Source organism: Ochotona princeps, chromosome 15 (genome assembly GCF_030435755.1).
Source record: "Ochotona princeps isolate mOchPri1 chromosome 15, mOchPri1.hap1, whole genome shotgun sequence".
Classification (NCBI taxonomy): Eukaryota; Metazoa; Chordata; class Mammalia; order Lagomorpha; family Ochotonidae; genus Ochotona; species Ochotona princeps.
In genome coordinates, this window is record NC_080846.1 from 15,928,310 (window position 1) to 15,951,889 (window position 23,580).

Below are 23,580 nucleotides of genomic sequence, written 5' to 3' on the forward strand. Positions count from 1 at the left end.
CCACCTGTCGTGTCCATCACTGGTCTCCCACTCGCCCAGAGCCATCCACATCCCCATCCAACAGCTCCCTGCCCCTGTCCCTTGTCCCAGTGCCCTGCCTCAGAGGCTGTGACCATTAGCCTCCCAGACCCCTCAGCCATGGTCCCTATACTCCTGCTAGGTCATCTGACCCTCCTCCCTCTCTCCCTACCACCTTCACCTTTGCCCCCCCCCCCCACTGCAGAGGGGCCAGAATCCAAGACCCTGGGATGAGAGTACCCAAACTCCAGTAAAGAAGCCAGAAATTTTGTCTTCAAATATTTTTTTAATAAATAGACAAAACCCACTAGACTAATGCACAAACTACAATCAAGGGAGGGAATAAGAGAGGGAGAAAGGAATGAGGGAGGGAGAGAGGGAGGGAAGAGCTCCTGAGTTACTCACACAATGCCCTCCCCACTCTCCAGGCTAAGGCACTTCTGGGGAGCCAGGTCCTGGGGTATTCACAGTGGGCTCCCTTCTCCCACCTTTGCATTGGGACATGCCAGCCCTGGTTACCCTGGCCAGAATCCAATCCCTGATGGACCCCCTCTGCTTTCATCTCAGAGCACACTAAAGGGAAAATGTTGGTGGGTGGGGTTTCATTCCCCTGCCAGTTCTTGGTGTGGTACCAGCAACCCCATGAGCTCTTTGCCCCCAAGGAGCCACCTCTGGGCAGCGGGAGTGGCAGTAGAGATGGGGGAGGAGTAGAGGGATACCCAGGGGCCAAGCCAGGCCAGGGGACACTAGGCAGTGGCTGGTGCAGAAGGCGCATTGGGGCCCAGCTCAGCGTGCCCGTCAGTGGCCAGGATAGAGTGGGCGTCAGGGCCCTCCCTCCGGGGGCTGCCCCAGTTGTTCCGCAGGATGGTGCCCGTCTTCTCCTCCTTGAACTGCTGCCGGTCTTCCCGAGGGATCTTCACCGCGTGGTACTGGGGCACGGCAGCCTCGGGGTGCTTTGCGCGCTTGAAGAATCCCATCTGTAAGGATGAAAAGCAGCCAGGGCCAGTTGTCAGGAGCCAGCAAGGGCCGGATCCTTGCCCTCCCCATCCCTCATCCCTGAGACAAACAGGTAACAAGTGGGCCAGCATCCAAGGCAGTGGCAGCCCCAAGGACCACCCTCAGGGCTAAGGCCCCAGGTTCTCACCACCCACAAACCCAGAAGGGCCCAAGAGGCAGGAACAAGGACCCTGAAGAGTCCCAGAACCTTGGACTTGCAAGGTTTCCACCCATGTGCGCCAGGAAACTCAACACGGCCTCCCAGCACCTAAGCAAGAACTGGAGAGGAACTGCCTCGCTCACATTCACCACATGCTGCCACACACTGGGCAGGCCCTGGCATCCATGGACTATAGTAACCCAGGCCCTCCTTCCTCCATCCCCAGCACCAGCCCTCACACATTGGCCATGATGATGCACCTTTTCATACTCACACTGAGAAGCGCCCCATACTCCTACATGCTTGAACTGCTTAGAAGACATGCATGGGGCCCCTGCATACCCTCACACCCCGAGCCCACATGCCATGCATGCACCAGGATATGCGTACTCTCCACTCTGACTGCCCTCAGCATGTTCCCTAGCACTCACATCCCCCTCCATGCAACCATCTCTGCCCCACACATGCCAGATGCCCTAAGTGCTAGAATCTCCTTACATTCACACGTGTACACATTATACACATATGGACACATGCTTGCAAACACACACAATGCACATGTTCCACAGTTACCCCACAGTCCCAGGCCCCCCAGCTTCCATGGCCGAGGGTTGCATGGCTAGATGGGCCCGGTAATAGTTGGTGGGGAAAGATGCGCTCTGGCTGCTGCGCCGGAAGAAGCCACACTGGGAGGTGGAGGGGGGGAGGGTGCAGAAGAGGCAGAGGATGGGAAGATGGAGGGAGGATGGCAGCCCTGCCTCTGCTCTGTCTCCAGGCCAGGGTGTGGGGAGGGGGCAGGGAGCAGGCATCCTGGTGGCATGAAGGGGTCAGCCAACCCATCACCACTGCTTTTACTGGTTGGACTGGACTGTGACTGAATGCGTGCGAGGCTGTGCTCAATCTGATGGGACTCCAGGAACAGGTTGGAAGAGAGCTCTCCACAGAGCCCCAAGGACATGCATGGTGCCACTCGCAGTCCCAGAGGCAGCAGGTGGCTCAAGGATGGGCCCAGCTGAGGGACAAGGTCTCCTGCACTTACATGTGTGTGCACATGTATGCATGCTACGTTGAGCCCCAGATGCCCATGTGGTTCTGTCTGCAGCTGTGTGCCCAAGAGGAGCTCCACGTGGCCAGCCCCGGAGATAGCTGTTCACGCTGGCTGACCTTGACGGCCACAGTTTCCCTTCCAGTCTAATCCACCCTCCTTTGGTCACATCAGGCCTTACTTCCCTGCCTCCCTGACTGCATCTCCATGGTCCTTCCGAAATGTGTGGAGGCCCCACAGCACCCAGCTCCCGACCTCCAGAGGTTCTGCCCCAACTCCCCTGGTGCTCCACCCAGGGCCACATCCTCACAAGCCTGCCTTCTGCTGAACCCCACTGCACTGTCTCAGCTCCACACCTCTGCCTGGTCCTGCATTGCAAGGCTCCCTGACCCCTGACTGGATCATAAAATTCAGGATCTGCATTTGGCATCTGGATAAAGCTCCTACTACTCGCAGGTGCCTGGGGAGAGAAATCTGCAGCCCCACCTCTCCCCAAGCCTCACCTTCCACAGGAGCAGAACCAGCAGCGCCAGCACCAGAAGCCCGGCCAGCACAGCCAGCAGAATGACCCACCAGGGAACTCCTTCTGCCACCACGGCCACGGGATCCAAATAGACCATCACTGGGATCTAGGGGTTAATGGGGCAAGAGCAGGAGAGGGTGGAGGGAAAGTGAGCACTGCTCCCTTCTCTCCCTCTCTCCCTCTCTTTCTCTCTCTCTCTCTCTCTCTCTCACACACACACACATGCCCACCCCAGCCCAGCCCAGCCCTGCAGCATCAACTCACCACTGTGGATGCATCTCTGAGCAACAGGTTCTTGATAGAGGACTTGACCGTGATGTTGGCACGGACAATCACTTCCAAGGACTTCACAGCTGAGTACTCCTAATACGGGCGAAAAGGAGATCCCTGCTCCTAAGCACCACACCCCCCTCGTGCCTCTCCCAGTTCCAGAAATCGTAAAGATAATTGTGTCCAATACAGAGAATGCTTCTGCCACGGCTTGGGTTAGGAAAATGCTGCCTCTGGGAGGAATGAATCCTACAGAGGGTCGGTTTCAGGGGAGGGAGCTAGCCAGCCCAGGGCTCCCCCTACAGGCTCTCACCTCCAGAAAGGTGCTGTTCCACAGGCGTCCCCAGACGTGCAGCACAGCAGCTCGGTCAAAGCTGTGGAGTGGGCACCTGAACACCAGGCAGTTGGCCGTGCCCCGGGCACAGTCCTGGGGACAGCGACAGGGCTCTGAGCAGGTTACTGTGACACCCCCCCACACTGAGCCTACCATGAGGCTCCCAACTTCTTTAAGATTTATTTATTAATTTGAAAGTTACATTTAGAGAAGCAGAGAGAGTTTTTCATCTGCTGATTTACTCCCTCAGAAGGCTGAGCCAGGCTAAAGCCAGGAGCTTCTTACAGATCTCCATGTAAGTGCAGGGTCCCAAACACTTAGGCCATTGTCTGCCAACTTCCCAGCGCATCAGCAGGGAGCTGGATGAGCAGCAGAGCAGCTGGGACTAGAAGTGGGGCCCATAGGAGACGCTAGTGCTGCAGGCAGTGTTTTGTTTTATTTGGGAGGGGGTAGATTTACTTTTTTTTTTTTTTTTAAAAAAGCAGATTTACAGAGAGAAGGAGAGACAGAGAGAAAGATCTTCCATCCACTGGTTCACTCCCTAAATGGTCACAATGGCTGGAGCTGACCCGATCTGAAACTAAGACCCCCCTCCTGGATCTCTCACACAGGTGCAAGGTCCCAAGGCTTTGTGACATCCTCTTCTGCTTTCCCAGGACTCAAGCAGAAACCGGAATGAAAGTGGAGCAGCTGGGACACAAACTGGTGGCCATATGGGATCCAGGTGCTTGAAATGGGAGAATTAGCCAATTGAGCCATTGCAGCAGGCCCATGCTGGCAATGGTTTTACCTGATGCACCACAATGCTGATCCCTCCCCACCGCCTTTTTTTTTTTAACCCAACTTCAAACTCCATCCTCCTTGAAGCCTTTCCAAACTACACCTTTGATCCAAAGTAACTACTTACCCCAAACCTGATCTATCTGAGTTTAAAATGCATGGAAGTCCTGGAGGGGACCTCTCCTTTGACGGTAGCAGCACAGTAACATCCCCGATCAATGCCTGTGTCCTCCAATGACCACCCAATGGACTGGGCACCTGCTGCATGCCAAAGACTTCTCTCATGTAAGCTTCACAATGGTCCTGGAAGGTGCTTGTTGTTACCATCCGCACTGCTCAAGGGAGGAAACTCGGACTGTGGGAGGTCAGGTGACCTACCTCAGGTCACAGAGCAAGCAAAGCCAGTCAGCACTACAACAGGTATTTGAACTCAGGCCCATGGTCATCAAAGCCACAACCCTGCACAGAGCTCAGGAGGCTGCCCCACAAGCTTCCAGGGGGCAGCCTAGGGCCTCACCCCTGCTCCTTCCTGCCTGACCTAAAGGCATTTGGCTCTGTCCCCACCCAATGACCCAGCTGCCAGCACTTCCTGTTACATTCATCACGTCATAATCCATATATAGAAAGTGCTTAAATTCTGAGTCATCTTTTATTTTGCCCCTTTTGAGCAACTCAAGAATCCTCAGTCATCTGCCGTAATTTTATATAAAAAGAATCTATTTCAGACATGTCTTTAAATGAAACAAGCCAGGCACAGACACATACCACATGCTCTCACTCATACATGAAACCCAAAAGTTGAACTTGTACAACTAGGAAGTAGCCCAGCACCCACTGGCACTCATGAGAGCCAGGACGGGTGTGGGCACAGACCAGGCTAGATCATGGCACCTGCTGGTCCACATGAAAGCCGGTCTGGGGTCAGGCCAGGCTGTAACACCCATTGGCAAGAGTCAGAATACTCTTGGCAAGAGTACAGGCCAGTTGGGCTAGGCCACAGTACCCACAGATGAGTGCCAGCACTGAGGGCCAGCCACCAGCAATAGTACCCACCAGCACACACAATATCTGGGGCTGAGAACAGGCCTGTTTGGACAATTTTTGGAACTCCCCTGCTAGGCTACAGCTCCAGCTGGTGACACAAGAACTGCAGCTGGGGACAGAACAGGCCGGGCTGGGCTGCAGCACCCATCAGCATATGTGTGAGCCAGGTCTGGGGTTGGGCCAGGCCAGGCCAGGCCAGTCCATAGCACACACTGGCATGACTGACAGCCAGAATAGGGCACAGGCCAAGTTGAACTGCAGCACTTGCCAGTTCACATGAGGGTTGGTGGCAGCCCAGGCTAGACTAGACTGCTGCACCCACCAGAGAGTGCTGGGCCTTGGGATGGGCTGAGCTGAAGCAGGCTGTTGCACCTGCTAGAGAATGCCAAGACTGGGGGCAGGCCATATCAGACTGGGCTGCAGCACCCACTGGCATGCACAAGACCTGGAATTTGGAGTGGGCCTGGTAGGGGAACTTTGGGGACTTCCTTGCTGGGCCCCTGCTTCTACTGGTGAATGTGAGAGCTGGCACTAGAGGTGGGCCAGTCTGGGGGCAATTCAGGCTGGGCTAGGCTGATGTTAGCTGCTGGCAGTGCTGGGACTATGTGCAAATCATGGCAGGCTAGACTGCAGTATCCTCTGGCAGGTGTAAGATCTAGAGCTGGGAGTGGGTCTAGTACGGAAAATGTGGGCCTTTCAAATAAATAAACACATCTTATTTGAAAAAAATAGAAGCCACTCTAGAGCTGGCCTGGTGGTGTAGTGGATTGTTACAGAATGCGACACTTTACTTCTGATCTAGCTCCCTGCTAATGGTCTGGGAAAGCATCAGATAATGGCAGAAGTACTTGGTGCCCTTTCAGCCATGTGGGAAACCCACATAGAGTTCCTGGTTCCTGGCTTCAACCTGGCCCGTCTTGACGTTTGCAATCATTTGGGTAGTGAACCAACAGATGGATTATTTCCTTTCTTTCCTTTTTCTTTCTTTCTTCCTTTCCCTCTTGCTTTTAAATAATAACCTTTAAAGAAAGAAAAGTTAAAAGGGCAGGGCAGGGAAGGGAAAGAAAAGAACAAAGGGGTCAGCACTGTGGCATATCAGGTAAAACTGCCACCTGCTGCGCCAGCATCCCATACGGGCACCAAGTCGTGGCTGCTCCACTTCTGATCCAGCTCCCTGCTGTGAAAGCAGAAGAGGACCCAAATACTTCAGGCCCTGCACCCACGTGCGAGACTCAGAAGAAACTCCTGGTTCCTGGCTTCGGACCAGCTCAGCTCCAGCCATTGCAGCCATTTAGGGAATAAACCAGGCGATGGAAGACATTTCTCCCTCTCCCTCTCTCTGTGCCCCCCAATGTAAATCTTTCAAATAAACAAACAAATCTCTTAAAAACAACAACAAAGTCACATGAAACAAATAGAAAATAAAGTTGCCGAACTGCTCAAAGAGTACAGACCTCATGAACCACATGTAATACACCACAATTTAAAGCTTCATGCTTTTGACATTTTGGAAATCAAACACCTAGCCCTGCACAAACTGACTTATTTGTTCTAAAAAGGTTCAGAAGAACAACAAACAGATCCACAGTTGGCTAATACATCCCCATAATTCATAATGTTTTATAGAAACATGGGGAGACACCCTGATCAATGGTCCACATGGGTGTGCATCCTTCTCAACTATGTAAACATCATCAAAAATAAAATAAATCTACCCTTAAAAAATAAATAAATAGGGCCCAGTACAGTAGCCCAGCGGCTAAAGTCCTCGCATTGCACGTGCCGGGATCCCGTATGGGCACTGGTTCTAATCCCAGCAGCTCCACTTCCCATCCAGCTCCCTGCCTGTGGCCTGGGAAAGCAGTCAAGGATGACCCAAAGCCTTAGGACCCTGTATCTGTGTGGGAGACTCAGAAGAAACTCCTGGCTCCTGGTTTCTGATTGGCTCAACTCCAGCCATTGCAGCCACTTGGAGAATGAATCAACAGACAGAAGATCTTTCTCTCTGTGTCTCCTCCTCTCTGTATATCTGACTTAACAATAAAAATAAAATAAAGTTTAAAATAAATAAACCAATGTGGCGAGAAGGTGGCTGGCCAGCTGACTTTTGCATCTGGATGAAGCACATTGGGGAGGGCATCTCTCGCCACACTGGAGGTTCCATCCGCCCCTCCACAGGTTGTGAGTTCACGCACTGTCCACTTGCCCAGGTATCTGACCATCCCATGGCTTTTTTTTTTTTTAGGTCTCTAATCAAATGTCCTTATTCATCTAGTTTTCCCCTGAGAGACAGCACTCCTCTGTCAGCCCTCTCCCCCAAATGACACAACAGCCAGGACTGGGTCAAGTCCAGTAAAGAGCAAGGAACCCAGCAGATGTTCCGTAGGGCGAGCAGGGTCCCAATCACTGAAGCCATTACCTGCTGCCTGCCAGCTGGGCCTGGCACCCATGTATTCTGACCTGGGGCACGGGCATTATTCCTAGTGCCCCATACCCACCACAGGTGTTGAGGGTCCCCTCCTTGGACACTGAGCACCCTGGAGCTCCGAGCCCCATGGCATCCTCCAGCACACCATGCACCACCATTCCTGAGGTACTCTTCACCCCGTCCTCACCAGAGTGATGTTTTTCTTCTTCTCTAGGGAAGCCACTGGCCACCAGGATGTGCTGGGCTCTGGCTGTTCATGGGGCGCCTGCGGCACTGGCGGCTCCAGCTCTCGCCGCCTCCTAGCCCTGCCACCTGCTTTCTGGAGATAGGGAGGGGGTGCCCAATGACTGTCCTGCAAACACAGCAATCAAGACCACATCTCCTCCCATCACCTTCCTCCCAGCCTGCCATCTGTGCACACTCCCCCGCCTCCCCTTGACCTTGCCTGAGCCTCACCAGGCCAAGGATGTTGGGCCTGGGGGAACAAAGCCCTTTTTTCCCAGGCCCCTGCCCGCCCTCGAGCTCCACTCTCATGGGGTACAGCAACCACTTCCCATTGGCGATCTCATGGGGCCACATAATGTTGAGGAAGGCAGAGCCCAGCGTGTTGAGCGACTGGCCTTGGTTGGAGACCTGTGGGTATCAGACAGGATGGATGGAGCTTGCTTTCTGAGCAGACAGTGAATGCCCAGAGCTGGAAGGGAACAAGCGCTGAGCAAGAGCCTCAGGAAGCAGTTTCAACCAAGACTCAGAGGTCTAGGTCCCATCTGCTGCATTCTCTCTGCCTCTACCCTCCCACCTCCAAATTCAGGAAAGCCATCGTGGTGCCAGGTATATGAGGAGGCACTAGTCAAGCAAAGGCAGAGTGTCAGAAAGAAGCCTCAGCCCTCCCCCACATGCCCACGCTCTGGCTGAGGTCCCTAGCAGACACTTCCCTAGGCTCTCCCAGCCTCCCAGCCCACTAAGAAATAACCAGGAAAGTGTTGACTATGGCCCCAGTATCTGCCTATAGCCCAAGTCCACATGCACAACAGAGGCCTTGAACTTGCTGAACTACATAGGAGAGTCCTTCCCTTTCCCCCCTCCCCAGAAACTGAGCCCATGGGACATGTCTCAGCCTCTCCTCTTTGCCATGGGATGGGGGACCGTGGAGAAACCACACACCAGGATGCTCACCGTGACCTCATACTTGACCTCACTCCCCACATCCTGTTCAAACCGCATGGCACTTTCACCCCTCACCACACCAGAGAAAAAGAGTTGCTGGGGAATGGCCGCCCTGGTATAGAGGGGATCAAAACAGGGGCTGAGGAGGCTGGGGATTTGGCCTGAAGAAGTGCTGGGAGGGCAAGCGTGATGCCAAGGTTTAGGAGTGGCAATACCCGCCCCCTGCCCGCCCACTCTCCAGCAGAGGCGGCCACTTCAGGGCACAACTTACCCTGCAATGGACAGCGGCAGCTCAATGAAGACACGAGCTCGAGCAAACGTGGGGTGCAGCTCCTGCTTGCTGATCCTGGTGTGAGACAGACACACATCGACACCACCAGAGGTCGGTGAGGCCGCTCCAGCAGCCCCAGCCTCCCCCGACAAGGCGCCACCAGGCTTACGTGGCCAACAGCAGCTCCACCTCCAGCTCCGTGGTCTCGATCGTGATGGCTGAGGTGCTGAGGATAACGTAGAAAGTGACCTGTCCAGGGCGTGGAACGAAGTAAGGGTCAGGGGAGAGCTATGGGTTCAAGGGGCAGCCACTCCGAGAAGGGGAGCATGCCAACCTGAGCCCCTCTCTTCATGGGATTCCCCAGCTCGCACTCAACATGGGATGCGTTCTCATTGGACAGGCAGAGTGGTTTCTCCTGCAAAGGAAGAGGAGTCAGTTTAGGGTCCCTGGGGACCCCACCCTATCCCACCCTGGAGACTTACCACAGGATCATGGGCCCGGACTCCCGAGTAGCGCAGAGACGCAGGGAGGGTGACCAGGAGTTGGGCTTCATGGGCGTCGTCACCATCAGCCTGGGGCTGGGCTGGGTCCGAGGGCAGGTTGGTGACGGTGAGCTCCAGGCCAATGACCGGCTGCCCGCTCATGGCAAACAGGGCTGTCGTCCCATCGGCATCCCTGAAGGGTCAGGGCCCCACTCACTCTAGGCTGGCAAATCCTTCCCATCTCGCCCCCTCACAGTCACCCACCCAGGGCATGAGGCTTCCTCCCCAGGCTCTCTCTACCCCAAGTCTCCCAAATTGCACTCCAACCCATGCCCTGGGTCTTTCCATGGTGACTAGAAGATGAGGGACCTCAGTTCTCAGCTCAGCTCTGCCTCTGACTTAGCCTCAGCTAGTAACTTAACAAACCAGAACTCATGAACCCTACCACACAGAGCTGGCCAATAGAGCATGCCAGGAACTTCAACCAGTTCATGAAAAACATGCACTGCCTTTAAATTCAATCAATCTTTCTAATCTTCTAATGGAATTGAGAGATATGTTGATGCACTGGTTGTCTTAGCAGTTCAGATCCCTGCATCCCTCATCAAACTGCATGGATCACCTACCCAGCTCCAACTCCAGCTTCCTGCTAATGTACATGCGCGCTGAGAGGCGGTGGTGATGGCTCAAGTAAACAGGCCCCTGCCACCCACATGAGAGACCAGGACTGAGTTCTTAGCACCCCGCTCACCCAGCCCAGCCACAGCTGTTTCAAGCATTTAGGGAGTGAACCAATGGATGGGTGTACCCTCTGTCTCTCCTTTTCTATCTCTTGTCTTTTCCTCCTCGCCCCACCCCCTGCCCCAAAACATCTTGGATAAATTTTAAGATTTTTTTTAAAGAGACAAGTCTGGTGCTGACACCTTAGTATAATAGATTAAACTTTTGTTGCATTGCTGGCATCCCATATGGACACCAGTTGGTGTCCTAGCTGCTCCACTGCCAATCTAGCTCCCTGCTTACAGCCTGGGAAAGCAGCGGAAGATGGCTCAAGGATTTCAGTCATGTGAGAAAACTGGAAGAAGCTCCAGGCTCCTGGCTTCAGACTAATCCAGCTCTGGCCATTTTAGCCATTTAAGAAGTGAATTCAGCAGATGAAAGATCTTTCTCTCTCTCTCTTTCTAACTCTGCCTTTCAAATAAAAATAAATCATAAAAAGAGAAAGAGAAAAGTTTACTTGGGCATAAAAAACTTTGAGAGCCGTGCATGATTTTCATAGCACACACTTGTTGGACTTCCTGAGGTCCCCCGACACGATGTTTCCTGTGACATGTTGCTATCCCTCTCCACGAACACCCTCTCCACGACTCCCTTCTCCCACTCCTCTGAATCACGAGCTGGTCCCCAGCCCTCTGGCCTCCTGCAGGGTCCCCTCTGCTCCCCACCCACTCACATGGGCAGAGGCTGGCACTCAGTGTCGCTGACCCGGACGCAGAAGCGGGCCTGCACCAGCTGCAGGTTGCTCTGGCAGATCTTGTCTTCACCACAGCCTTGCTTCAGGAAGTTGATCTGGGGACAGACACGACAAGAAGGTCCCTCCGAGGGGCCCACATGTCCCCACAGTACACAGCAAACTGTGTAAGAGCATTACAGGATACACCGCACGTCAGAGCCCATGCTCAGATTTGATGTTTGATCAGTTGTGTGACTCGGGGCTGGTTACCTAACTGCTCTGAGCTGGGCCCTCATCAGTAACATGACAGACATATCACCAGGCCATGGTGCAGACCAGCAGGCTGGTCCCCCGGGAGGCCATGTGCCCCTAGCCTCGTCCACATGAAATCTCATGCCAAAGAGACAGGGAAGACGCCATGGCTGGGCTGGTCCTGAGAATCACGCCTCCCCCTTCCAGATGAACTGGATCAGGGTGACTTAAGGACCCTAGAGGCTAATCTGAAAATGGCAAAAACAATCCTGACATCCTGGGTCCCTGGGTGCCTGCTTGGGGGGAGATGGCACCTGGGTTAAGGAATGAATGAAAGAACTATACAAGCTACTAATAGACATCCCTGGGCAAGGAGTGACCATAACCATGGTCCCTCCCGGCTCCTCTTCCTGCAAGAAAACAGAACTGGCACTCACCTCTGACCTCTGAGAGCTGGGCTGGTGGGCATTAAGGATGGGCGCCACTGGGGGTAGCCCCCGACCAGGAACCTGCCGCCGCAGCCTCGGAGTTTGAAGACTGTAGCGTAAGGTCACCACAATGGCCCGAAGCTTGTCTTTGACATTGTCCTGGGGGGTGCAGGGAGGGAGCCGCTCTTCACTGGAACAATCTCTAGGCCCCAGCCTTGCCCCTAAAGCCTCAGCCAGACGCAGGACAGACTCAGGAGAGCAATGATGCAGAACTGAGCAACAAGAGGGAGAGAGCTGGGGCGAGGGGCAGGGGGCAGACAGGAACCCAGACAAGGGCTTCCAGGACCAGAGGAGATGACTGAGCCAGCCACCTGGACCTCCAGGGAGATGTGAGGGGGTGATTAGTGAGGAGGAAAGGAGCTGGGTAGGCAGCCTCTCCAAGGTCTAGATTGTGGAAGGGCATGAGAACATGCTGCGGAAGAAGGCATGAGGAGAGTGCCTGTGGCGGTGCTGACCACTCTCCCCTTCCCCGCCCCAGGGCCACCTGCAGCTGCAGCATGTTGTCTTTGCAGACACGGTCCCGTTGATGCCGCAGCCACACGGTGCCTGACGCCTGGTGCTTGGGGTCATCCGGGCTGCGGTTCAGGAAGGTCACCCGAGGAATCTGGCCACGGAGCCTCCGGTCCGTGTCACCATCTAACATGTACTCCAGGGCTGTGCAGTGTATGGGGGACAGGAAAGGGGCCACTGAGCAGGGAACTGCTCTAGCTGATCCCATCCCCAGGATGCTGTTCTGGCTATGTTGAGAAATGATCCCTGGAGGCACCGCCCTGGAAGGCTGACCAGGTGGCAGGTGGGTGGGTAGATGGGAGGAGGTGTCACTCACCCACGGCAGGGCTGTAGCTGTCGGGGGCGGCCACATAGCTGAAACAGATTCTCAGCTCCACACTGTGGGGACCAAGGGGAACTTCTGAGCCACACCCGGCTCACGGGGCCAAGGGCCCAGCCCTTCCACTGCCCAACCCCATGCAGGGAAAGAAAGGCAAAGCCACCAAGGGAAACTGCACCCTGCAGGCTTCTGCTGCTCCTGCCCCCACGGGCCCATCCTCACCAGACAGACTGGCCCCCAGCACAGTTGGGCTGTTCCAGGTCGATGGCTTCGGGGGCAATGAGGACCTCATGGGAGACATGCAGGACAGGTCTGGCCCTGAAGGTGCCAGAAACGTGAGGCTGTGGGTGAGCCCGTAACCCCTGAGCACCATACTTGGTACTGGAGGCGGGCACAGGGGGCACGGGGCGGGGGGTGGGGGAGCAGGCGCTGCTCACCGGAAGAGCACCGCAGTGTCGACCAGGGAGCCCACCAGCAGGTCGGGGTAGTGGTTCCCATCTACATCCAGGCCGCCGGACAGGGAGTAGCCGAAGCTCCTCCGGAGGCCCACAGCCTCGCCCTCCAGCACCTGGAGACCAGATGTAAGCCTCCCCTCCCCTCCCCGGGACTCAGCCTCCCTGACCACCCCAGGCCCTTATCTCGCCTTCATCACTCCCCCATGCCACCACTGCTCTCACCTGCGAAGCATTAACCACAAGCCCCAGGCTGCTCCCATGGTAAATAAAGACCTTGCCAGCGCCATCAAAGGGGGCACCCACGGCGATATCTGCAGGGGTGGAGAGGTAAGTGTCACACTGGCTGGGGGATGGGGACACACGTCCAGACCTCACCTTTCCCTCAGCCTCCCAGTTCTCAACCAGCGGCCACCTGCCACAAGCCATGTTTACTCCTCTCAGCCACTCCCCGCATGCAGATGCCTTCAGCTCAGAAGAGTCAAGGTCACAGAGCAGGAAGCTCCCTGAATCCGCAGAAGACCCACCAAGCCCCTGAGGGGTTTCTCTGTACCTACCCTCCTATGCCCCACTGCCCCCCATTAGAGGGAGCCTTCCCACCTGGGAAGCCATCCTGGTTCAGGTCTCCAAGGACAGCCAAGCTGATCCCAAACATGGAGTCAGGGGAGCCACAGAGTCGGAGGGAGGGGACATCAGCCCAGTGACCGCCCTGGTTCAGGTACACGTACACAGCTCCTCCCAGCTCTTCTTGGCGCTCATAGAAGTAGGGGGCACCCACTATCAAGTCTGGCCAGCTACAGAGAGAGCAGCAGCAGTCAGTGCCCAGCCACCCTGGCAAGGGGACTCCAGCAGAGGAAGGGCCAGCAGCGGCCATGCATCGACTCCTGGGCCCAGCCTCCCTTGCCCCCACCCGGGCTCCACTGCCCTCACCCACAGTTACCCATCACTGTTTAGATCGGCCACAGCCAGTGAGTAGCCAAAGCCAGAAGTCAGGCGTTCCCCTGTCAGCAGGACTTCAGGCACCAAGCGACTAGCACTGTCCTTGCGCAGGATGACCACGGCACCCTTGTGGTTGGCGCGGGGGGCTCCTGCCACAAAGCTCAGCTCGTCGGCACGCATCAGCCCCTTCCCTGAGTCAATGGAGAAACCTGGGGCGACGCAGGGCAGGGAGGGGCGGGTAGCAGTTGGAGCCACTTCGCCTTGGACATTTGCTTCCCACAAGGCTCAGAAGGCAAGGTGGGCCACAGCCCCCTCCCACCAACTCCTGTCCCCTCCCAACAGGTCTGAATGTCTCCCAAGTCATCATCACGGCTGGCCAGAAGGCTTTCTCCCCCTCCAGGGGCCTGGCAGCCCTCCCACACCTGCCTGCCTCAGGAACTACAGTTTGGCTCCAGAAAATGTGATGAGACAGAAAGGCACCAATGGAGACACCAGGTGGCAGGGCAGAGCTGAGCACCCGCCCACACCCAGCCAGGGAACTGGAGGAGAGGTGCTGGTCCCACCTACCACCTTGGTGGGAGCAGGGAGTGGGGGCAGGTTTCACCTGACAAATGGATGGATAGATGGCAGAGGCAACGGCAGCAGGGGGCAGCTGGAGCTTGCTCTCCCACCTCTGCAGAGGGCTGTGATAACAGTGAGAGGCATCCCCCCACCTGCTGCCGCCCCAAGACAAGACCTGTCTCCAGCAGGTGCATCCCTCCACCCACCTCCAAGAAAGCCACTCCCCCCAAGAGATGGGGACCTGCCTCCCAGCAGCAACCATTCCCCTCCCACAGCCTGCAACCTGGCTCCTTCTCCACAGAGACACCCCCACTAAGAAACCCCAGACACCATCACCCTGGAAGCCTCCTCACTCAAGGCCTGGCAGCTAAGCCCAGTTCTTTCAGGTAATTTAGGCCCAACTTGTGTGGGAACTGTGAGAGGGACAGAACAGGCAGGAATATTCCCTGGGAAGACAAGCTTACAAACCTAAGTAGCTATTCCGGGCCAAGTCTCCGGCTGGTCCTGGGAGCCGGTCAGCAGCGTCCAGCGTTTTATACACCAGCTGGTCAGGGTCTGAGCTATCAATGTTGGTCACAAAAAGCAACCCTATGGGGGTGAGTGAGGGGGAGGAGACAGCAGGGAAGGAACACCCAGAGGAGGAGACAGAACCAGGCAGCAGGGGAGGCATAGAAGACAAGGTAAAAAGAGAGAGACAAGACCAGGGAGATAACGAGCCAGACAGAGACAGCAGGAGGGGAGCATGGAGAGGGAGGAAGAGAGGAGTAGAAGATTAGAGAGCTTCTGGGCCAGAGAGGGGAGCCCTACCAAAGTAGCTGTTGGCAGGGACCGGGATGAGGCTGGGGTCTTGCTCCTTCTCCCCCCCTGCCTCGTAGGGCCCGTCGTCCAGGTATGCCAGGTCCGCCGAGCCCTGCACACAGAGCTGCACCCTGGCCGTGCCTGCAAGGACAGTTGTGTCAGTGCCCACGGCCAGGAGAGAGCAGCAACCCCTTCCTGCCCAACACAAAGCACCTGGGAGAAGCCCCTTGCCTCTGCCAGCCCTGCCTCCACCCTCTCTCCAAGCCCATGCTTTCTGGGGCCCCCTGTATCCCCGCTGCAGACCCAGCATCACACTCACCGAGTGTCAGCCCAGCCAGCGGCAGCGTGCAGAGACGGGAATAGCAGTGATGAGGTGAGGGTGCTGTGTTGGAGCATGCAAGCCCCCACTGTGCATTGGGGGGCCCGTGCCAGCATGTGGAGCTGTGCCTGGCCATGCGAGGGAGAGGAGGTGCCCCTGTTCATGTGTGTGCGTGTGTATACAAGCAACATGGAGGCAGAGGTGGAGATGAAGGTCCAGGTGCAGGCACAGGAGGAGGCAGGGCCCCAAGGCTCCAGGAACTGGTGGTCATGCTTGGCCGAGTGCTGCCCCTGTGCCATCCCTGGGGTAAGAGAAGGTCTTGGTCCCTTCCTTCCCTCCTTGAGAGGCACTCACCCTTCCAGTTAAAGGTTCCCGGTGCCCCAAAGAGGAGGTAGTGGCTGTCAGGAGAGAAGGCAGCAGCTGTGCCCTGCTGGCAGAACCCAAACTGTTCGTGGCCTTGGGGGCGTCCCTCGCAGAATTTCCATTCCCCACCATCCAACTCATCACGAATGGCCAGGTCCTGGCTTAGCACAAAGCAGCGACCAATCACGTCCCGTGTCTCCAGGATCTGGTCCACGCGCTGCCTTGATTCATATCGATGTGCACAGGTCTACAGGAGACAGCAGAGCAGGGGTCGGCAGAGGGTTTCCAGTGTGGACCAAAGACCAGGCTGAGGCACAGCGGCCACAAGCAGACATCCAAAAGACACTGGCACAAGTGTGTGCATGTGTGCACACAAACCCCTAAATTGGCAACACCAGCCACCTAAGATCCTCGCTACCTACTTCCTTGCTCTCCCAGGAAGAGACATCCTTGTTCCACATTCTGCCTGGGCACCGAGACACATGATCCAGCCAGCACACAGGACACATGGCTCCTTGATCATATGACAACCCTGTGACAAGATCTTCATAAGCACAACCATCTTATCTGCACAGAACTTCCTTCTTCACTCTCCCGGTATTTCTGATTCCCTAACATCCGGCTCAAATCACCCCAATGACAGGAACCATCTCTCTCCACTGCTCAGAACTTAGAGACCCATGGCTGCACCCCTTACTTCACGGTAACCACAAGCCGCCCTTATGCTGGTTACCGTCTGCTGTGCACATTGCTGAATGACCCGGAGGGAGAGAGACAGACACAAAAAAACAAGAGAAGGAAGGTCTCCATGAATACCTTGCAGGCACCAGTCCTGCCTGTGTCTTTGCAGCAAACAGGACAATGCCCAAGGGCCTGAAAGGGTCTCAGGGGTGCAGTAGGTGGTCTAGCACTTAGATACCTGGACATATTGGAAGACCTTGGGTTGACACTGGCCTCCAGCTCTCCAGCTTCCTGCTAACACAGACCCTGCACAGCAGCAATGGGGACTCCAGCATCCAGATCCTACTACCCGCATGGGAGACCTGCATGGCACTCCCAGCCTCCAGCTTCAGCCCCAGCCCAACCCTAGCTGCTGTGGGCATTTGGAGAGTGGACCTGCAAATAGAGGAGCATGCTCTCTAGCGATCAATCCATCTATCTGCTTCTCAAATAAATAAAAATTGCATTAAGCCACCACTTGGGACACCCACAGCCCATATGAGAGTGGCTGGGATCAAGATTCAGCTACTCCGCTATCTATCCAGCCTCCTGCTAACACACCTGAGAGGCAGCAAGTGATAGCCTGAAGGACTTAGGTTGGCTCCTCTCACCAAGTGGGTGGCCCAGAAGGAGTTCCTGCTCCAGACTCCCAGCTTCTGCCTGGCCCATCCCTGGCTGTTGTAAGGCATTTGGGGAGTGGACTAGTGGATAGGAAATCTATCCCCTCTCCCTGTCACTCTGCCTTTCAAATAAAGAAATTTTTAAAAAATAACTAAGATAAATTGTGTATGGATGGATGGTTAGATGTTTTTGAACTTAGAAGGAAAGGAACCATGTCTTACACTTTTGTTCATTTCTCCCAAGGTCTGTGAATTACACCCTGTACTTATGCACACATACAAGAACACACAATATACATACTGTGCACACACGTGGTATACACACCTGGTACACACATGTAAATCACACACCACAGTGCATGTATTGTGCGGTATATGCAAACAGCATACATGTTCTGTGTACACATGGTACACCCATATGCACATGATACACACATGGTAGATACACATGGTATACACACATAGTATGCTACACATGCACACACACCACCCCTGTACTCAGCACCCTTCACCGTACTCACGACAATCTTGCCCCCAGGCCCCTGGCTCCGAACGCTGACTCCCAGCCACTGGTTCTCCTTGCTCTCCTTGCGCACATCAGCTGGAGGCAGGACATAGTGGGTCAGGGACAGGAAGAGGAGGCCAGGGCCTCTCCTCCCTGCTCCCCTGCTCCCTCTCTGCACCTCCACGGTCGATGTCCACTCGGTGGCAGTCTGTTTCCTCCAGGCTCAGAGGGCAGGCAAAGAGGCCTCCGGTGCGGTTTGCCTGCTGCCCAGGGAGAGCCAGGGCCTGGGGGGCACCCACCAGCAGCCTACACAAAATGGTGGGGTCAGGCGTTAGAGGTCCCAGTGTTCCAACCTCCCCAGAGCTGCCTAGACCCAGTCCTTTGCCACCAAACCCAATGTTGAAGGGCTCAAGAGGAATGCAAAAGGCAGTAACTTCTAACCCTGGCAGGAAACATTAAGGCAGCCAGCCCTGCGATCCATGCGTGACAGACCCACGTACCTCACCGGATGAGGTTCCAACGCGCACAGCAGCTATGCGCATGAGGGCACAGCCACAGAAACCCCAGCAGCCCAGTTAGCCTGTTCCCTGCACCTGTTCCTTACCAGGCCCCACCCACCCAACTGCTTGGCCCTGGCCCCAAGCTCTACCCTCCTTCCCAGCACCAGGCAGGCTGAAACCCTGCCAGAAATGCCAAGAATTCTGGGAGTAAAAGTAAGGGGGGCCCAAACTGGCGCGTCCAGGGACCTCTGGGACCAACTACAGACAAGAGACTGCAGACATGCTTGCTTCCACCTCCTTTGACTCCATCAGGGCAGGCCCTCACCCTCCAGCAGGCAGTCCCAGCAGGCCCAGATTCTGTCAGTCACCCTGGCTGGTATGGAGGCAGGAACAGTGTCCCATTCTGCCTCCAGCCATCACCACCCTTCTCCCCAATTCCCGAATCCCCTTCTCCAGCTGCCTTCTCCTCCTGCCTCCCCTCAGACACTTTCTCAGCAGGATGAGGGTCTGTGAGCATAGCCAAGGTCCTCCTTGGGTCTCCTGAGACTGAACTCCCAGGCTGAGGGGAGAGGGAGCAGGGGCAAAGAGGTGGTGAGTGACCTGAAGCCCAGCTGGCCATGTGGGTTCCCTGCAACAATGGCGGCAGGCCTCCCTTCCCCTCTCAAGTTCCAGATATCTTCCTGTGGGGAGGAGGGGGGCAAGGCCCAAGACCATGCCAGGCCATATTACAGGCAGGCGTCTGTGGGGCACTGGGCCAGGGCTGACTTGGCGCAGCATGTTGGCGGGGAGGGAGGGCTCAGAGCCACTCTCCCTTCCCGCAAACGCCTCTAAGCAGCTGTCACCCCATGTCACAGCCAGTGAGTAAGAGCAAGAACAGGGTAGGGAGAGAGTGGTAGGGACAAGAACAGCCATGCAGCATCATTTAACAGCTACTTGCTGAGAAAGAAGCAAGCAATATCTATCCAGCACCCACAATGGGGCAGGTCCCAGGCTAGACCCCCCTTTGTCACTCTCCATGCCACATGCAGGCACCAGATGAGACAAGCCCTCCACAAGGACAGAAGGAAGGATTCTGTTCTTGTCTTTCTAATGATGCTAAGCCTCCAAGCTGGAATGCCCATCCACTTCGGCTAACTCTGGTTGCTTGTCAGCCCACCCCCCAATGACAGGGCCAGCTCCAGAGGAAAAGTAAAGGGGGCACCAGGTTGTAGGGGGGACCTGAGCAGAAAGAGAAACTGGGAGACAAGACCCCAGGTGAATGAATGCCGACCTTCAGACAAGTCCCCAGCTTCCCCTCAACCTCCACTCTTCCCCACCAACTCTGTGCCCAGGACCGCTGCCACCACCTTACTCATCTCTGTGCTCATCCCATAGAAGTGTCAGGGTCCACACAGTGCCCCAGCAGGTCAGGACCCAGCGAAGCCCTCAAGGAAGCTAGAGATCCTCTACTCACATCTCCCCTGGAGGTTAAGAGCAGGAAGGAGGTTGAGAGCAAAGACCCACAGTGTGTAGATGTCCCCAGCCCCTCCCCTGCCCTGCCAATAGAGGATCCCTCTGCGGAACAAGCACCCCCACACACAGCCTCTGCCCCGGCCACATGCTCCCTCCTGGCTTCCGCCCCGTGAGTTCAACCATCCCAGGCCTGCACACGGAACAGTAGCCACAACCACAGCCACTGCAGAGAGAAAAGCAAAGCAAGTATCGGCAGCTGGTGGAGTAGGGGGTAGGGGGACGGGAAGAGAGAGGTGGGGGGGAAAAGAGGGCCCCCCGGGGTGCCCAGCTAAGTGCAGACTAAGGAGGAGCCCGTCAGCCCTGTACCTCTCCACAGCGTCCACGTACTCCCGTGCTCCAGCCCAAGGCCAGCCTCTCTGACCCTTCTCCATCTGAGTGGTCCTCTGGGAAGGATGCTTGACCTGGAAGGCTGGCCCTGGCAGCCCCACCTCTGCCGCCAGGGTGGCTGCACTATTCCCTAGCCTTGGGAATCACAATTCAAGGTCAACAATGCTTCTACCAGACCCACTATGCACAGGACAATAAAACTCTTAACCCTTCCACAAACAACTCTGCTAGATCACACTATTATTTATCTCCATTTTACCATCAAAGGAAGAATAAGACCATGAGGCTGAAACCACTGAGCAAGCTGGGTCTCAAAGCCTCATCTTGGAGCTATACTCAAAGGCATAAAAAGGGGTCGACATTGTGGTGCACTGGGTCTGCCTGCCATACCATCATACAAGTGCCAGGTTCAAGTCCTGGCTTCCTCACTTCAAATCCGTCTCCCTACTAATGTGCTCAGGAAAGCAGCAGAAGATGCCCCAAGGGCTTAGGCCTTGCTACCCCTGTGAGAGTCCCGGATGGAGTACCAGGGCCCTACTCCCTGCTGCCTCGTCTTGTTGGAGCCATTTGGGAAACGACCACTCTCTCCGTCATCCCACCTTTCAGATAAATTTTAAAGATAAATCAAGAAAGAAAGAAGGAAGGAAGCAGTCCTAAAAATCATCACCCTGAAACTCAAATTGTAGGGCCTGGCCTCTGACCTACCACCGAGTGCCAGAACTCCCCCTGCTGGAGCCAAAGTGGGGCTGGGCAGTCAGAACCCTGGAAAATGCCCCCAGCTGAGCCCTGGGAGACAGAACCAGGGACCACCGTCAGAGAGGAGGGGGAATGACAAGAGACCAAGCTATTAAAAATAACCTAGAATTTGCCTGGAAATAGCTCAGGGAGTTCAGCATGTCCTAAAAAGGCCTCCAGTCTTGGAACTCTGGCAGATGAGGGAATAAGGGAGGGAGGAAAGGAGAAGGGGAGGGCAAGAGACAGAGAGGCAGGAAGCAGATGGAAGGTGGGACCCAGCAGACAACAAAGTCAGTTGCTTTCTATCTCCTCCCTCCCTGAGAGTCTTGGGAGGGGGGTACTGATGATGCTCCCAGCGGGGTCATCCCCCTGACCTCAGGTGGGTGGGTAAGGAGGAGGGAGCTGTTCCCCCACTTCCTGCCCCCAGGCCAACAGGAGGAAGAGAAGGCAGTCCCCATGGACAACACTGATCCCAGTAATGGACACTTAGTGAGGCTTAGACACTGGCCCAGATCATAAAGCCCCTCAGGAGGAGATGGGAAGCTCTCTTCCCTTCCTGCTCTTCTTTGTACACCTGCAGCCAGAGCCAAGGATACAGGAAGCATGACTGGCCCTGGCTGCGCACACACAGGAGCATGCATCACCCCAGGGAGTTGGGGGGTGTCCTACACCCTTTACAAAAACAACTGCTATTTGCCTATTGGCTCTCACTCCTCCCTATTTCTCCCTCCTACTCAGATGCCCACATTGTTAATTTCCTATAGAGGAGGAAGGGAACCAGCCAACCCAGTCAGCATCCCCAGCATCCTTCCAGGATCTCTTTGGTTGCTTCTCAGACTACTTTGGGGACTGTGCTTTTCACCACCTTCTGGCATCAAACCCCCTTCTGCAGGTGGCCACTTCTGGGTCCACTCCCCATCTACCATGACATTGGGCCATGGAAGTGGCGCCGGCTTCCGCAGGCTCTGTGCCTTCCCTCCAGCATGTGGCTGGACAAATTAGGTGGGCAATCCACTCCCACCCCCACCTCTCTGCCCCTCTGCTCTCCCCCTCCCTTGTCCTCTGAAGGAGGAGGGCAAGCAGAGACCCTGGGGCTGGCGCAAGGATGGTCGATCCGGGAGGAGGGGTGAAGTCACCCTCCAACTCATCCCCAAAGCGAGGTCTTGGGTCTCAGGGTCTGGGAGTAGCGGCCGCTCCCCACTCTGGATAGAGGCCGGCTGGGTCGTGGGGTATCCGAGACAGAAAGGGGTTGGGGGTAGAGGATGGTCCGCGCAGGCGGGCGACTCACTCACCAACTCTGGGGTCGGGGTTGCAATTGCTGGTGCAGAGCCACGGAGAAGCCGAAGAGGCTGTCGGGCTCGCCTTCCTTGCGCAGGGCGCCCATCACATCCAGATTGAAGGCAACAGCCCGTTGGAAAAGCAGTCCCAGAAGCAAAGAGCCAAAAAAGTAGCAAGTCCCCGAGACCCCCCAAGGATAGCGGCTCAGAATCCCGGCCATGAGCCCAGCCAAGGGCGCGCTGCCCTGCCCGCAAGTGCAAAGAAATTCCTGCGTGCCCCCGCGTGTCCCAAGCTTTCTGGTCTCCAAAGTCTGGCTGGTCCCTCGGGCGTCTCCCAACCTTTCACCACGCCACGGCTTCCTACCCCCGCCCTCGGGCACCCCAGCACAATATAGAGCAAATGCGGCAGCCGCAGCTCCAGCGTCCACTCTTGCTTCAGCCTCCCCTCCTGGGGGTGCGGGGGAGGGCACCCAGGCCCCGCCCAGACCCCGCCCCTCGCTCCCGCAGCAGGTGGAGAGATGCCCAGGCCGGCTCCCCGAGGAGGGCGGGAGGATGTGGAGTGAGGATTGGCCTTTCTTCCCCCTACCCCGGAGTCCAACACCAGCTCCCGCCTCTAGCGTGCAATGCACGCTCCGCTCTAGCCCTCACCCTTAGCCCTAGCGGTGGAGGCGGCGCCTAGGAATGGGGAGGGAGAAAGGAGGACAGAGGGAGAGGAGCCAGAAAAGAGAAAGAAGGGTAGGAGAGAAGTGGGAGAGACTGAGGAACAGCCCAGGCAGAGGGAGACAGATGAACGAGAGCCGTTCCCGGCCATCCACGAGGACACTTCGAAAAGTTCTTGGGAAAGAGTTAAAAGATAAGGTTATTTTTGAAATCCATGCATAGTTATTTTTTATGATACACATTTTCCATTAATTTTTGAACACCCCTTATAGTCACAGATTTCACCAAATGAACTTATCTTTTCATTCTCTTTTCCACCAACTTCTTCTAAGATTTACTTCTTTTTTAAGATTCACTTATTTCATTTGGAAGGCAGATTTACAGAGAGAAGGAAAGACAGCGAAGGTCTTCCATCTGCTGGGTCACTCCCCAAATGATTGTAACAGCCACAGCTGAGTTGATCTGAAGCTGGGAGCCAGAAACCTCTTCTGGGTCTCCCACGATGGGTACAGGGGCACAAGGACTTGGGCCATCCTCCTCTGCTTTCCCAGGCCGCAAGAAGGAATCTGGATGGGAAGTGTAACAGCAAGGATGCCGGTGCCACCTATGGGATGAAGGATTAGCATGTTGAGCCGGCGTCACAGGTCCCTCCATCAACACCTCACATGCTCTTTAAATCAAACTACACCCCCATCCCATCCCCCACCTCCTCCCACAGCCTGGCTATCACAGGGTCATGCCACCCCTGGGGT

The 23,580-nt window shown here is 55.8% G+C and overlaps 1 protein-coding gene across 5 annotated transcripts; it reads right to left on the reverse strand.

Moving 5' to 3' along the window:
* Window position 1: 1 nt before the first annotated feature.
* ITGA7 (integrin subunit alpha 7) lies at window positions 2-22,456 on the reverse strand. 5 transcript variants are annotated; one of them, XM_058673261.1, is made up of 26 exons: window positions 22,184-22,456; window positions 17,996-18,123; window positions 17,834-17,913; window positions 15,964-16,219; window positions 15,300-15,431; window positions 14,961-15,080; window positions 13,933-14,140; window positions 13,593-13,786; window positions 13,218-13,306; window positions 12,978-13,108; window positions 12,763-12,858; window positions 12,538-12,599; window positions 12,196-12,365; window positions 11,661-11,810; window positions 10,972-11,087; window positions 9,519-9,711; window positions 9,371-9,451; window positions 9,206-9,285; window positions 9,037-9,111; window positions 8,775-8,877; window positions 8,055-8,231; window positions 7,786-7,917; window positions 3,326-3,439; window positions 3,007-3,105; window positions 2,723-2,848; window positions 2-995 (listed from the first exon to the last, which is right to left on the reverse strand). In XM_058673261.1, exons 1-26 carry the CDS (start codon window positions 22,387-22,389, stop codon window positions 765-767), a joined length of 3,549 nt encoding a protein of 1,182 aa, XP_058529244.1. In that variant the 5' UTR covers window positions 22,390-22,456; the 3' UTR covers window positions 2-764. The 5 variants fall into 5 exon arrangements, with proteins under 5 accessions (XP_058529244.1, XP_036348341.2, XP_058529243.1 ...); XM_036492448.2 differs by lacking the exon at window positions 15,300-15,431; XM_058673260.1 differs by lacking the exon at window positions 15,300-15,431 and having other exon boundaries at window positions 7,786-7,950.
* Between the last annotated feature and the right edge of the window lie 1,124 nt (window positions 22,457-23,580).